Below are 15,512 nucleotides of genomic sequence, written 5' to 3'. Positions count from 1 at the left end.
ACCCTCTGACCTTCACAGGTAACAGCATGTCAGGGGTAGCCTAATATGGGGTTCGTCCCTGCTCCATCACAACACCATTGGTTCAATCACTTTGCTTTGTCTCTGGCCAAGATAAGGGTTGTTTCAAATGGCACCCTCTTCCCTATATAGTGCACTGGTTTTAACCAGGGCTCTGCACTACGTAGGGAATATGAGATCTGGTCAAAAGTAGTGCACTATTCCATTTGGGACACAGAAAAGGGATTGGAGCCATCCCTACTTTATGTAGGCCAATAAGGCCATTTATTTAAAGACTGACACATCTAAACATAGTCAATCTGATGATACGGCTACCCAGCCTTTAGCCCAGATCAGCCGTGGCCAACTCTCCTCCTGGAAAGCTGAGCTAGCTATTTGGTGTGCAGGTTTATGCTCCGGACCAGCTCTAACACATCTGATTTAGCTAATCAATTGGGTTTCTTAGGGCCTTGATTAGCTGAATCAGGGGTGTTAAAGTAATGTCGGAACAACAGCCTGCACACCTAGCATCTACAGTCGTGGCCAAAAGTTGACAATGACACAAATATTAATTTTCAAAGTCTGCTGCCTCAGTTTGTATGATGGCAATTTGCATATACTGCACAATGTTATGAAGAGTGATCAGATGAATTGCAAAGTCCCTCTTTGCCATGCAAATAAACTGAATCCCCMAAAAAACATTTCCACTGCATTTCAGCCCTGCCACGAAAGAGCCAGCTGACATCATGTCAGTGATTCTCTCGTTTACACAGGTGTGAGTGTTGACGAGGACAAGGCTGGAGATCACTCTGTCATGCTGATTGAGTTCGAATAACAGACTGGAAGCTTCAAAAGGAAGCTTCAGAAGGTGCTTGGAATCATTGTTCTTCCTCTGTCATCCATGGTTACCTGCAAGGAAACACGTGCCGTCATCATTGCTTTGCACAAAAAGGGCTTCACAGGCAAGGATATTGCTGCCAGTAAGATTGCACCTAAATCAACCATTTATCGTATCATCAAGAACTTCAAGGAGAGCGGTTCAATTGTTGTGAAGAAGGCTTCAGGGCGCCCAAGAAAGTCCAGCAAGAGCCAGGAACGTCTCCTAAAGTTGATTCAGCTGCGGGACCGGGGCAGTACAGAGCTTGCTCAGGAATGGCAGCCGGCAGGTGTGAGTGCATCTGCACGCACAGTGAGGTGAAGACTTTTGGAGGAAGGCCTGGTGTCAAGAAGGGCAGCAAAGAAGCCACTTCTCTCCAGGAAAAACATCAGGGACAGACTGATATTCTGCAAAAGGTACAGGGATTGGACTGCTGAGGACTGGGGTAAAGTCATTTTCTCTGATGAATCCCCTTTCCAATTGTTTGGGGCATTCGGGAAAAAGCTTGTCCGGAGAAGACATGGTAAGCGCTACCATCAGTCCTGTGTCATGCCAACAGTAAAGCATCCTGAGACCATTCATGTGTGGGGTTGCTTCTCAGCCAAGGGAGTGGGCTCACTCAAAATTTTGCCTAAGAACACAGCCATGAATAAAGAATGGTACCAACACATCCTCCAAGAGCAACTTCTCCCAACCATCCAGGAACAGTTTGGTGACGAACAATGCCTTTTCCAGCATGATGGAGCACCTTGCCATAAGGCAAAAGTGAGAAATAAGTGGCTCGGGGAACAGAACATCGATATTATGGGTCCATGGCCAGGAAACTCCCCAGACCTTAATCCCATTGAGAACTTGTGGTCAATCCTCAAGAGGCGGGTGGACAAAGAAAAACCCACAAATTCTGACAAACTCCAAGCATTGATTATGCAAGAATGGGCTGCCATCAGTCAGGATGTAGCCCAGAAGTTAATTGACAGCATGCCAGGGCAGATTGCAGAGGTCTTGAAAAAGAAGGATCAACACTGCAAATATTGACTCTTTGCATAAACTTCATGTAATTGTCAATAAAAGCCTTTGACACTTATGAAATGCTTGTAATTAAACTTCAGTATTCCATAGTAACATCTGASAAAAATATCTAAAGACACTGARGCAGCARACTTTGTGAAAATGTATATTTGCGTTATTCTCAAAACTTTTGGCCACGACTGTACAGACCCACATAATGCATCCCGTCTTTCATTGGCCACCTACCATTCATAATCATTCTGTCACTATAGCAACCACTTGAAAATGTCGGTCTCTCTGGTTTGAGTCGGAGTTTGATATCTGGGGCAGTAGTGTTAGGTAATGAATTGTGCTCCTGTTGAAATAATGCATGCCTGATGTGACTACAGGCTTCACAGACATGTTGAATCAGAGATAGCAGTATCTAGGCTACTGCATTACATACAGAAAAACAAACAAGGCAATTGTGTTTCCCAACGAGTTCAATAACAAAACATGTTTTCATAAAACAGGAATGGAAATTCAGATTCACATTTCACGGGTAGTGTTATGTCTGTCCTCATTGATCCAAACTGAACAGCACATCAATTCAAGGCCTGTATGTATGCTGTAGTAAGGAAATCTGAATCCACCTAGTGGTTCAGTGTGTCTCTGTTTATGGGACTAAAGTGCACTTATGCAAACCTTCGCTTACACAACCCAGGCCTGCCTGCAGTACTAGCTCATCCCATGTTGTGTAAGGATTCAATTTCCCTGTATGTCACCAACTATCCGTCTTCTAATAGGAGCTAAACACAGCCAATGAGCAAACTCCCATTACTGCATGTGTTAGTTACATAGCACAGACCAAGCCTATACAACACTGTTTACACTGTTAGTATGTTGGTAACTGTGAGAGTGCAGACAGAGCCAAGCGGTCTGTCTGGGTGTAGTCACCCCGGCCATTTCCCCCACTAATGGTTCAGGTTAGAATTGGGGAAGCTGATACCACATCTGTTGCTAGGGGAAACTTCATAAAAGAGTTGCACACTATGCAACTGCTTCCAACAATTAAATGGGTAAATCACTAAAGTTTCAGCAACACTGCCTACTTCAGGATACATGGCATTGTCTAAAAGTTGTTGATTTACCCATTCAATTGTTGGGAGCATTTACATAGTGTTTAACTATTTTTAAGACTAAACTGTCTGCATTAATCAGCACCTCTACTAAATGTTTTACCCCCCCCCCGAGTGTGTCTGTAACTACACACCAACCTCTCCCTGACTAGGCTAGGGGAAACTTCCCCCCCTGAGTGTGTCTGTACGTAACTACACACCAACCTGTCCCTGACCTATCCAACCAAACAGTGACAGAGACAGCCTGAGGCAGTGTATGGCAGATCTCTGACTGGGACATTAGCTCACGTTGCTACAAGTAGAAGCTTACATATCAAGCTGCTACACACAAAGCTTCACGGAGCTGCCCCCTTTTCTCTAACAAAGACTGTTGCAGTGGCTGTTTGCAAGTCACTGGGACACTGACATTCAATCACATAAGGTTGACATGTGAATAGGGTTCAGGTTTGATCATTGAACACGCAAGAGCAAGCATTCTTGGACTACATTTTATAATGCAGTTGTTCAGCTCCTAAAAATATATATTTGGTTTGTTTTCACAGGGACTCAGCTAAGGTAAGAAATATAATTTGAAAAGTAGAAAAGTGGTTTCCAGCCAGGACCCAGTTTAAGACAACCTGAAAGGATTCAGCAGAACCAACCTGTGGCATAATAGAAAAGGGTGGTAGGCCTAATTATTTCGCTAATTCAACTATGACAATGATTCATAATATTATTTAAAAAATTTAAAGTATATAAATTGTTTAAGGACTTAGAAATTACTTTATTAAAACTTTAGCAGCATCTAAACCCCAATGATATCCCAAATGTCTCAACTCAAGGAAGGTGTGTCTTCATAGTCCATGACACATCATTTCAGTAAAGCTTTGACTTAAGAAAAGATACTATAACTGCGGACAGCGTATGTGATCATAACTACATTAAGCATAYGACACAATTCAACCGAGACCAATGAAACAAACATAATGACCAGGAAAAACCTTATTCAGCAAAGTGAATCATTTTGATTCTGAACGTTGCATATAGAAATATAATGAACAGAGTGGTCGATTCACTATTCAACACAGACAATCATTGCTCTTCAGAACAATTTTATATCTGAACGTTCTTCATCGTTGCACCCTGCTGTAGAGACCCCTAGCTCTAAACACAAAACTCAGGCGATCTCGTCGATAATACTACACATGGCAGCATCCTTGTCCAATACTTTGTCTTTTTTAGCAGCACCACCCGTGCTTTTGTCCTGTTGTGGCCCAACAGCCATACAGCTAGTCCCAGCCTCCTCCACGTCCATGGGTTCAGTCTTTAGCCTRGCGTCCAACCCCAACGCCCCGCCAATCCCAACACCCCTCACCCCATCCCCACTCAAGCCCTCAGTCTGGGGTAGGTCATGGGGCAGTGAGGCCAGGCACCCCTGGATCATCTCCACCACCCTCTCCAGATGTTTCTGGAACCTCTCTGCAGTCTCCAGTCGCTGTCTCTTCTGAACTTCCATCATCACCCTCAAGGTCTCTCTGGCCTGGTGCGGACGGTACTCATTGATCAGATGGTGCATGTGGACAAACAGCAGCTTCAGGTCCTCCAGCTTCTCCTCTCTCTTTATACTGCCAGGGCTCTTGATCAGGATGTCCAGGAGATCCAGGAAATTCACCAGGATGGACATGTTGAGCTTCTTGAGCTCCCGTTTGTGGTGAAACTGCATGGGGTGGAGCCGCTCAATGCCCTGGCTCTCCAGCGGTCGGATGATCAGGTCGTCACACTGGAACTGGTTGCCGAACATCATGTAGGTGTCTCGAATGGGAGGAGGGGGTTTGGGGATGAGCCCCTTACGGATGTTCTCGTCCGTGTACTCCTTGATGTACTGCATAGGAGGGGGAGGCAGGGCACTCACCTGCTGTGGTTCACCCATAGTGAGGCCTGGATAGAGGAAAATGAGATTACAGACGCATTATAGCCTACCATATTACTTCAACATCCTACTTTACCATTTTAGCTGCATCGCCAATAAAAATAAACTGGGGAAAGAACGGATGCTATTATCCTGCTGATTAACAAAGAGGATGGCTCACCTCTTTATTTAGACAGTATAATCAAAGATACTTATAATTCATAGGGTTTCCCCTATTAAACTGTGATAATAGTTGCTAGCCATGTGAGTAGCCGCGCATGCGCCAAGAGGGGCAGCATCTAGCTGGCTAGCGTTGCTAACTTTAACGTTACAGTACGTAGGACGGAGCTGGCTACGTTGTCTAAAACTAACCTGGGCAAGTGGCATTAATGCGCTAGCTAGAAGCCTACAAACAGCTTTTGTTAGAAACATAAGCGAACAATCTAGCTAACTACACTTAATGACGACGTTTTATCTTTTCAGTTGATTCAGTCTCTAGCGAGCTAACGCGTTAGCCAGCTAACAGCCCGGGGTTAGATAGCAGACTTGGAAGTCATTTCACGACAAGGAATGAGACAAAGGCAACAACAGCTTAAACATACCTTTATATGGAGTCCTCAAGTACTGTAACTACTATCAACTGAATTCACCACCACAATTATTGCTTTTCACAAAACATTTGTATGCGCAACGTCTCTTCTCGTTTCCCTTTCATGCCCATGTCATCCTATCCCATTGGTTGRGTTTTTGCTTGACATCATTTGTTGGCGGTGCGGATTGGTGAGCTTCTCGACAGTAATACGCGATTTGATTGGTTATCGCAGACTGGGCGGACGTATTGTGGCATCTTTTAGATTTTCATCCATCAAATTTGTAGTGTAACGTTTTGTAACAGAGTGGCGACGTAAGAGGTCAAAAGTGCGATGTTCAATCTGCTATAAATTAATGTCTCATTGTGATGGTCAACATACAGCTAAATTACCTAATGAAGGAAACACCAACATAAAGCATCTTAAACGTCCAATGCAGCTGTCTATATCTCATTATAAACTGGGTGGTTCGTTCCCTGAATGCTGATTGGCTGACAGACGTGGTACAGCGCACCTTATGACAAACATGTATTTTTACTGCTCTAATTACTTTGGTAACCAGTTTATAATAGCAATAAGCAGTGATGCTAAGTACTTAAGTATAAATACTTTAAAGTACTACTTAAGTAGTTTTATGGGATATCTTTACTTTACTATTTATATTTTTGACAACTTTTACTTCACTACATTCCTAAAGAAAATAATGTACTTTTTACTCCATAGGTTTTTCCTGATACCTAAAGTACTMGTTACATTTTGAATGMTTAACAGGACAGGAAAATGGTCCAATTTACGAACATATCAAGAGAACATGCCTGGTCATCCCTAATGCCTCTGATCTGGCAGACTCACTAAACACAAAATGCGTTGTTTGGAAATTATGTCTAAGTATTGGAGTGTGCCCCTGGCTATCCGTAAATATTTTAGTTTTTACAAATTGTTCTGTCTGGTTTGCTTTATATAAGTAATTTGAAATTATTTATACTTTTACTTTTGATACTTAAGTATATTTTTGCAATTCCATTTACTTTTTATACTTAAGTATATTTAAAACCAAATACTTTTAGACTTTTACTCAAGTAATATTTTACTGGGTGACTTTCACTTTTACTTGAGGCATTTTCTATTAAGGTATCTTTACTTTTACTCAAGTATGACAATTGTGTACTTTTTCCACCACTGGCAATAAGCCACCTCAGGGGTTTGTGTTATAAGTGGTATATTGGCCATATACCACACCCCCTTGGGCCTTATTGCTTAAATATCAAATCATTTCTGGTTAACAATTAAAGACATGCTCCGTAACTTTGGCAACTTTTAAGTATTTTTTTAACCTCTGGGTTGGATGTGTCAATGTGTAATTCATACATGCATAAACTATGAGCAGAATTACTGTCTTACCTTAATTAGCCACGAAATCCCTAGTTTGAAAGCAACTTTTTCTGGAAGCTGTGTTGCACCATTTTCCCTTAATTTTCACCCACATGCGTCAGCCGCCTAGCAATTCTAGTTCATCCAATGAGCTTCAGTGTAACGGTTTTCTTCCAGGGGTGAAGGAGAGGACCAAAGTGCAGTGCGGCTAGTGTTAAACATGTTTAATAAAGAAGATGGATGGCGCTGGGGAGACGGATGGCTCAGATGGCGCTGGGGAGACGGATGGCTCAGATGGCGCTGGGGAGACGGATGGCTCAGATGGCGCTGGGGAGACGGATGGCTCGATGGCGCTTGGCAGACGGGACAGTTCAGGCGCCGCTGGCAGACGGGCAGTTCAGGCACCGCTGGGCAGACGGGCAGTTCAGGCACCGCTGGGCAGACGGCAGACTCTGGCCGGCTGAGACGCACTATAGGCCTGATGCGTGGTGCCGGAACTGGAGGTACCGGGCTGAGGGCACGCACCTCAGGGCGAGTGCGGGGAGCAGGAACAGGGCACACTGGACTCTCGAGGCGCACTATAGGCCTGGTGCGTCGTACCGGAACTGGAGGTACCGGGCTGAGGGCACGCACCTCAGGGCGAGTGCGGGGAGAAGGAACAGTGCGTACAGGGCTCTGGAGACGCACAGGAGGCTTGTGGTGCGTGGTGCCGGAACTGGAGGCACTGGGCTGGAGACACGCACCATAGGGAGAGTGCGTGGAGGAGGAACAGGGCTCTGGAGATGCACTGGAAGCCTGGTGCGTGGTGTAGGCACTGGTGGTACTGGGCTGGGGCGGGAAGGTGGCGCCGGATATACCGACCGTGAAGGAGGACATGCGCTCTTGAGCACCAAGCCTCTCCAACCTTACCAGGTTGAATGGTCCCCGAGCCCTGCCAGTGCGGCGAGGTGGAATATCCCGCACTGGGCTATGCAGGCGAACCGGGGACACCACCTGTAAGGCTGGTGCCATGTACGCCGGCCCGAGGAGACGTACTGGAGGCCAGATATTGTGGGCCGGCTTCATGGCACCCGGCTCGATGCCCAACCTAGCCCTACCAGTGCGGCAAGGTGGAATAGCCCGCACTGGGCTAAGCACGCGTACTGGGGACACCGTGCGCTCCACCGCATAACACGGTGTCTGACCAGTACGACGCCCTCTCACTCCACGGTAAGCCCGGGGAGTTGGCTCAGGTATCCAACCCGGCGTCGCCACACTCCCCTTTAGCCACCCCCCCCAATAAATTTTTGGTGAGCCTCTCGGGCTTCCAGCCTCTCTTACGTGCTGCCTCCTCAATCCACCGCTCCTGGGCTGTGGCTGCCTCCTTCTCCTCCCGAGAGCGGCGATTCTCTCCAACCTTAGCCCAGGGTCCTTCTCCGTTGAATATTTGCTCCCAAGACCATTCCTCCTGGTACCGCTGCTTCTGTTGCTGCTGCCCATTTCCACGCTGCTTGGTCCGGGTTTGGTGGGTGTTTCTGTAACGGTTTTCTTCCAGGGGTGAAGGAGAGACCAAATGCAGCGCGGGCTAGTGTTAAACATGTTTAATAAAGAACAAGTGAAACACTACAAACAACAATACAAAATAACAAATGTGCAAAAACCGAGACAGACCTATCTGGTGCAGACAATCACAGAGACAGGAAACAAACACCCACAAAATCCCAACACAAAACAAGCCTCCTATATATGATTCTCAATCAGGGACAACGATTACCATCTGCCTCTGATTGAGAACCATATTAGGCTGGACATAGAAACAGACAAACTAGACACACAACATAGAATTCCCACCCAGCTCACGTCCTGACCAACACTAAACAAGCAAAACACATAATAACTCTGGTCAGGACGTTACATTCAGTCCCTCGCCATATGAGTGACAGCTAGCAAGAGGCACATCATGCACACAGTAGTAGAGCGGGAGAGAGATTAATGACTTGGTGCACAAAACAACACATTTTCCACGACCACTTTTGGCTCGGGAGTGCTACTTGCAGAACTACTGGCTAAAAAGTATACAATAGTACCAGAGAATATCTTTAAGTACCTTACTGTGATTGGGATCTATAATAAATACAAATACAAATAGCCACTGTAGCCAAAATAATGACCTGTCCAGCATTTTTATACATGCATAATGGGATATGAATTGCTCAATTAACTTAGGAACCACACCTGTGTGGAAGCAGCTGCTTTCAATGTACTTTATATCCCTCAGTTACTCAAGTGTTTCCTTTATTTTGGCAGTTACCTGCATAATAGCATTTGTTCAACTACAAATGTGTTTTAAGTGTACGTTTAGCCTAATTTCTGGGGAGAGAGCTGCTCAGGCCCTGTGGTTCTGTGCACCATGCAGCTTGTGATGTTTCAACGTGTGTGTGTGTGCATCTTAGTCTGTGTGTGAGTGTTGGTCTCTATCAGCCGTGCTCAAGGAAGTGGTTTACCTAGTGTATCTACAACGGAAACTCACACGACACGAACTCCCATCACTCTTTTCCTTGTCTCCACTCCTCTATAGGCGTTCAGTTTAACTCTACAGCCCACCTCACTGTCTCTCTCTCTGTCTCTCAATGTTAGCCAGGTATCTGTGTTCACTATGCTCCCCACAGTAATCTTGAAGGGGACTCTCATCAAGAAATCTCAGCAGAAGCGAAGGACATCGCCCTGTAATTACAAGGAAAGGTTATTTGTCTTGGACACCCAGGACCTGACCTATTCTGAACAGCGCCCTGGGGTATGTACACTTTTTATTGTTCAATTGTGTGTGGTTTGTTTGTTTATCAATTTSTGTCAAGAATGACATTTAATGTTGAATTGAATTTACACTTTACACTTCAGTAGTCTAATTTTGAAAATCATATGTTGAGTTATGAAGAAATCTTGCTTTTACAGTATATGACAGTTACTGTATTGGGGTTGTATTGTTTGATGTGAAAATAGAAAGTTGTGAAGATGTTGATAGAAACCTGTATTCATCTTCAGAAAAAGCCCAGCCAGAAAGGCTGCATTGAGCTCTCCAGGATCAAGTGTGTAGAGATAGTGTGCAGTGAAGTCCCAATCCCCTGCAACAACAAGTACCCCTTCCAGGTAAGACCACATAAGACAACTMATCTCTTCTACTGCTTCTGTCTAATGGAGGAATGCTAATTACTCACCATTGGGAACAATTTACAATGACTTTCATTTATAAGCATAAATAGATATGCATAAATGTCTCAACAGGTTGTCCACGACAACTGCTACCTGTACATCTTCGCCCCGGACAACGACTGTCGTCAGAGATGGGTCCGAGCTCTGAAGGAAGGTGAGCAGCAGTTATGGAAGACAACACGTTTAACGTTAAACCCATAATAAAAATACTGAGTCTCTCAGAGCTGAGTTTTCTCATATATACCATAATATATATACCATAACATATAAGATACCAAAATCAACACATAATATTAAGAGAATTCTATCAACATTATATTATAAGCTCTATGACACATTTGCGCCTCCATGTCTTACGCTGTATTTAATTTCTCTCTCTTGCCATGAAGAGACCAAGTGCAACGCATTACTCCTGAAGTATCACCCCAACTTCTGGATGGAGGGGAGGTGGAGGTGCTGTTACCAGACAGAGAAGATGGCTACNGAGACCAAGTGCAACGCATTACTCCTGAAGTATCACCCCAACTTCTGGATGGAGGGGAGGTGGAGGTGCTGTTACCAGACAGAGAAGATGGCTACAGGATGTCAGGAGTACGACCCTGTGGGATTCGGTACAGGTATATTTCATTTGAAGAGTGCATTTCCCACACTCAATAATAATAATAATAATTATTATTATTATGTCTTACATATAAACCATTTATAAATCCTATGAAAAGTCTATTATGATAACTGCCCATAATGTGAATTTAACCCTCTATAGCCTATAATCTAAGTAACATAATAATAAAATCCGTCAGTTTATGCTAGAGATATGTTTTTTTGCATGGGCTGCGTCTCAATCCACCGCATCCGCCTTTGTCGCCATTCTGCAGTGGAAAGTGGCAGAGCTACAACGCTGTTTGTCAGACCAGGAGACATCCCGACAATCAGTCTTCTCATGAACATTTCTGTAGCACACAAACTAATAGGACCACTATTGAAAAGGGAGCCTCTTAAAGTAACCCATACACATGAATGGAAGTATGGAGGTTGTTTTGTGCCAACAAACATAAGGGGTTAAATATGTGTAAAAAAAKTATATATATTTCCATATATCTTTTTTTGTATTTCTCCTAGATATAGGACAGACACATCAAATCCTTCTGATTGATTATTTGACTGTCTTTTTTGCCATTTATGAATATGTTATTCAATACATTTTTAGGGGCTATAGTAGTAAAGGCCAAATCACCCCCCCCCCCTCCTCCAACAGCTTAGACTTTTAAGAATTAACCACAAAATGTCCTTCTGTAGCTTCCAAGAAGCCTCTCCCTCCAACCCCGGACACACAGGTAAATATGCATGATATGTCATGTCTATATACTTCACCGTGCCTGTAAACATACAGTATGTTGCTTTGAGTCATATTAATGCTAAGGATCAGTGTTTCCCTTACATCGTGCCCGTAGCGCCGGATCTCCGACCCGGACCAGAGTGTGGTGGTAGCGCTACAGAACTACAGTCCCCATGGAGACACAGAGCTGCCCCTTCACAAAGACCAGGAGTACATCCTGACTGACAGCTCCCACCATGATTGGTGGACCGTACAGGACCACAGAGGGTAAGTAGAGACGACATGGCAACACTATTATAACCCTGTGACAACTCTATGACAACTCTGTTACAACCCTATGACAACTTTGTGGCATATGACAACCTGATGACAACCCTATGACAACTCTATGACAACCCTATGACAACTCTATGAGCCTATCTGTAATATATATTATTGGCTGTGTAGTTGTACACACCTACAGTATTCATCCCATTTGGTCCTTTCCTTCAATAGAAACACAGGTTTTGTACCTTGCATTTATATAGCGGAGAAATCCTGCAACAACTTCAACAGATTTGAGTGAGTCGGATTTATATCAAATACAATTCTCCTGACTATTTTTATAGTATAAGATAACAATTGTACCCTGTTATTTTATTTCAGACATCTGATTGGTCTAGGTTGTTTATAATTCCCCTTGTTTTCCAGATGGTACAACAAAGACATAACGAGAGGCAGAGCTGAGGAACTGCTGATGACAGAGGTAAAACAACACCGACCTTCTTCAGTTTGGTGTTAAACTGTACTACAGGAGGGAGAGGACAGACATAGTTTGGTGTTAAACTGTACTACAGGAGGGAGAGGACAGACATAGTTTGGTGTGTGATGGGGTAGGGTAGTATGGTTGTGTAGTGTGATGGGGGTAAGGGTAGGTTAGGGTTGTGTAGTTGTGGATGGGGGTAGTGAGGTATGGGTTGTGTAGTGTGATGGGGGTAGGGTAGGGTTAGGGTTGTGGTAGTGTGATGGGTGGTAGGGTAGGTAGTGGGTTTGTGTGTGTGATGGGGGTAGGGTAGGGTTAGGGTTGTGTAGTGTGATGGGGGTAGGGTAGGGTTAGGGTTGTGTAGTGTGATGGGGGTAGGGTAGGTTATGGGTTGTGTAGTGTGATGGGGTGGGTAGGGTTAGGGTTGTGTAGTGTTGATGGGGGTAGGTAGGTATGGTTGTGTAGTGTGATGGGGGTAGGGTAGGGTTAGGGTTATGTAGTGTGATGGGGGTAGGGTAGGTATGGGTTGTGTAGTGTGATGGGGGTAGGGTAGGGTTAGGGTTGTGTAGTGTGATGGGGTAGGGTAGGGTTAGGGTTATGTGTGTGATGGGGGTAGGGTAGGTTTGGGGTTGTGTAGTTGTGATGGGGGTAGGGTAGGGTATGGGTTGTGTAGTAGTGATGGGGTAGGGTAGGTATGGGTTGTGTAGTGGTGATGGGGGTAGGTAGGTATGGGTTGTGTAGTGTGAATGGGGGTAGGGTTTAGGGTGTATGTAGGTGTTATGGAGGGTAGGGTAGGGTTAGGGTTGTGTAGTGTGAGGGGGTAGGGTAGGTATGGGTTTGTGTAGTGTGACAGGGAGGTAGGCTTGGTGTGTGTAGTTGAGGTGGGTAGGGTGGAGGTTAGGGTTGTGTAGTGTGGAGGGGTAGGGTAGGTATTGGGTTGTGTAGTGTGATGGGGGGTAGGGTAGGGTTAGGTGTTGTGTAGTGTGACGGGGGTAGGGTAGGGTTGAGGGTTGAGTGTAGGTGTGATGGGGGTAGGGTAGGTATGGTTGTGTATGTGTGACGTGGGAGGGTAGGTATGGGTTGTGTAGTGGTGACGGTGGTAGGGGTAGGTATGGGTTGTGTAGTGTGATGGGGGTGGGTAGGGTTAGGGTTATGTAGTGTGATTAGGGTAGTTAGGGTTGTGTAGTGTGATGGGGGTAGGGTAGTATGGGTTTGTGTATGTGATGGGGGTAGGGGAGGGTTAGGGTTGTGTAGTGTGGACGGTGGGAGGGTGGCTTAGGGTTGTGTAGTGTGACGGTGGGGGGTAGGTAGGGTTGTGTAGTGTGACGGGGGTATAGGGTAGGTAGGGTTGTGTAGTGTTGATGGGGTAGGGTAGGTATTGGGTTGTGTAGTGTGAGGGGGGTAGGGTAGGTGTTAGGGTTGTGTAGTGTGACGGGGGTAGGGGTAGGTATGGGTTGTGTAGGTGTGACGGGGGTAGGGTAGGGTTAGGGTTGTGTAGTGTGACGGTGGGTAGGGTAGGGTTAGGGTGTGTAGTGTGACGGGGGTAGGGTTTTAGGGTTTGGTGTAGTGTGACGGGGGTAGGGGAGGTTTAGGGTTGTGTAGTGTGATGGGGTAGGGTAGGGTTAGGGTTGGTGTAGTGTGGGTGGTAGGGTAGGGTTAGGGTTGTGTAGTGTGAGGGGGTGGTAGGTATGAGTTGTGTAGTGTGAACGGGGGTAGGGTAGGGTTAGGGTTGTTGTAGTGTGATGGGGGTAGGGTAGGGTAGGGTTATGTAGTGGTGACGGTGGGTAGGGTAGGTTAGGGTTGTGTAGTGTGACGTGGGAGTGTAGGTTGGTAGCTGGAGGTGGGAGGGTAGGTTAGGAGTACTGTGTAGTGTGATGGGGTAGGGTAGGGTAGGGTTGTGTAGTGTGATGGGGGTAGGGTAGGTTAGGGTTTTAGTGTGATGGGGTAGGGTAGGGTTAGGGTTGTGTAGTGTGCACAGTGGGAGGGTAGTTAGGTTGTGTAGTGTGATGGTGGGGAGGTAGGGTTAGGGTTGTGTAGTGTGACGTGGTAGGGTAGGTATGGGTTGTGTAGTGTGACGGTGGTAGGGTAGATGGTTAGGGGTTGTGTAGTGTGACGGGGTAGGGTAGGTTAGGGTTGTGTAGTGTGACGGGGTAGGAGGGTTAGGGTTGTTAGTGTGACGGGGGTAGGGTAGGGGTTGTGTAGTGTGACGGGGGTAGGGTAGGTATGGGTTTGTGTAGTGGTGAGGGGGTAGGGTAGGTTTAGGGTTGTGTAAGTGTGACGGGGGTGGGAGGTTAGGGTGTGTAGGGACGGGTAGGTAGATTTAGGGTTGTGTAGTGTGACGGGGTAGGGTAGGTTAGGGTTGTGTTAGTGTGACGGGGGTAGGGAGGGTTAGAGTTGTGTAGTGTGACGGTGGGAGGGTAGGTATGGGTTGTGTAGTGTGATGGGGTAGGGAGGTTAGGGTTGTGGTAGTTGATGGGGGTAGGGAAGGGTAGGGTTGTGTAGTGTGACGGGTGGTAGGGAAGGGTTTAGGTTGTGTAGTGTGATGGGGTAGGGTGGTATGGGTTTGTGTAGTGTGATGGGGGTAGGGTAGGTATGGGTTGTGTAGTGTGACAGGTGGTAGGGTAGGTATGGGTTGTGTAGTGTGATGGGGTAGGGTAGGTATGAGTTGTGTAGTGTGACGGGGGTAGGGAAGGGTTAGAGTTGTGTAGTGTGATGGGGTAGGGTAGGTATGGGTTGTGTAGTGTGATGGGGTAGGGTAGGTATGGGTTGTGTAGTGTGACGGTAGTAGGGTAGGTATGGGTTGTGTAGTGTGATGGGTGTAGGGTAGGTATGGGTTGTGTAGTGTGATGGGGGTGGGTAGGTATGGGTTGTTGTAGTGTGACGGTGGGAGGGTAGGTATGGTTGTGTAGTGTGAATGGGGTAGGGTAGGGTAGGGTTTGTGTAGTGTGATTATGGTAGGGTTAGGGTTGTCGTAGTGTGATGGGGTAGTGTAGGTATGGGTTGTGTAGTGTGATGGGGATAGGGTAGGTATGGGTTGTGTAGTGTGATGGGGGTAGGGTAGGTATGAGTTGTGTAGTGTGACTGGGAGGTTAGGGTTGTGTGTAGTGGTGAGGGTGGTAGGGTAGGGTTTGGGTTGTGTAGTGTGATGGGGTGTAGGGTAGGGTAGGGTTGTGTAGTGTGACGGTGGTAGGGTAGGGTTAGTTGTAGTAGTTGTGATTGGGGTAGGGTTAGGGTTGTGTTTAGTGTGATGGGGGTAGGGTAGGGTTAGGGTTGTGTAGTGTGATGGGGTAGGTAGGGTTAGGTTTGTAGTGTATGGGGGTAGAGGTAGGGTTAGGGTTGTTGTAGGTGTTAGGGTAGGGTTAGGGTTGTGTAGTGGTGACGGTGGGAGGGTAGGTA

General features: G+C 46.1%; 2 protein-coding genes across 2 annotated transcripts in view; one reads left to right on the top strand and one right to left on the bottom strand.

The window, feature by feature from the left end:
- Positions 1-1,905: 1,905 nt before the first annotated feature.
- LOC112072853 (mediator of RNA polymerase II transcription subunit 7) lies at positions 1,906-5,651 on the bottom strand. The gene is made up of 2 exons (XM_024140254.2): positions 5,491-5,651; positions 1,906-4,917 (listed from the first exon to the last, which is right to left on the bottom strand). The coding sequence occupies exon 2, from the start codon at positions 4,907-4,909 to the stop codon at positions 4,157-4,159; it is 753 nt and encodes a 250-aa protein (XP_023996022.1). The 5' UTR covers positions 4,910-4,917; positions 5,491-5,651; the 3' UTR covers positions 1,906-4,156.
- An 837-nt stretch (positions 5,652-6,488) lies between these two features.
- Positions 6,489-15,512, top strand: part of LOC112072854 (tyrosine-protein kinase ITK/TSK-like) — a 25,919-nt gene continuing 16,895 nt past the window's right edge. The window contains 9 exon segments of the mRNA XM_070439951.1: positions 6,489-7,051; positions 8,408-9,622; positions 9,871-9,975; positions 10,111-10,192; positions 10,509-10,655; positions 11,335-11,372; positions 11,490-11,641; positions 11,870-11,935; positions 12,065-12,119. Coding sequence (XP_070296052.1) covers positions 9,485-9,622; positions 9,871-9,975; positions 10,111-10,192; positions 10,509-10,655; positions 11,335-11,372; positions 11,490-11,641; positions 11,870-11,935; positions 12,065-12,119 — 783 coding nt within the window. The 5' untranslated portion in view covers positions 6,489-7,051; positions 8,408-9,484.

This window comes from Salvelinus sp. IW2-2015, unplaced genomic scaffold (assembly GCF_002910315.2).
Source record: "Salvelinus sp. IW2-2015 unplaced genomic scaffold, ASM291031v2 Un_scaffold2063, whole genome shotgun sequence".
NCBI lineage: Eukaryota > Metazoa > Chordata > Actinopteri > Salmoniformes > Salmonidae > Salvelinus > Salvelinus sp. IW2-2015.
Note: the sequence above shows the minus strand (reverse complement) of the source record. Positions and strands in the feature narration are given on the sequence as shown.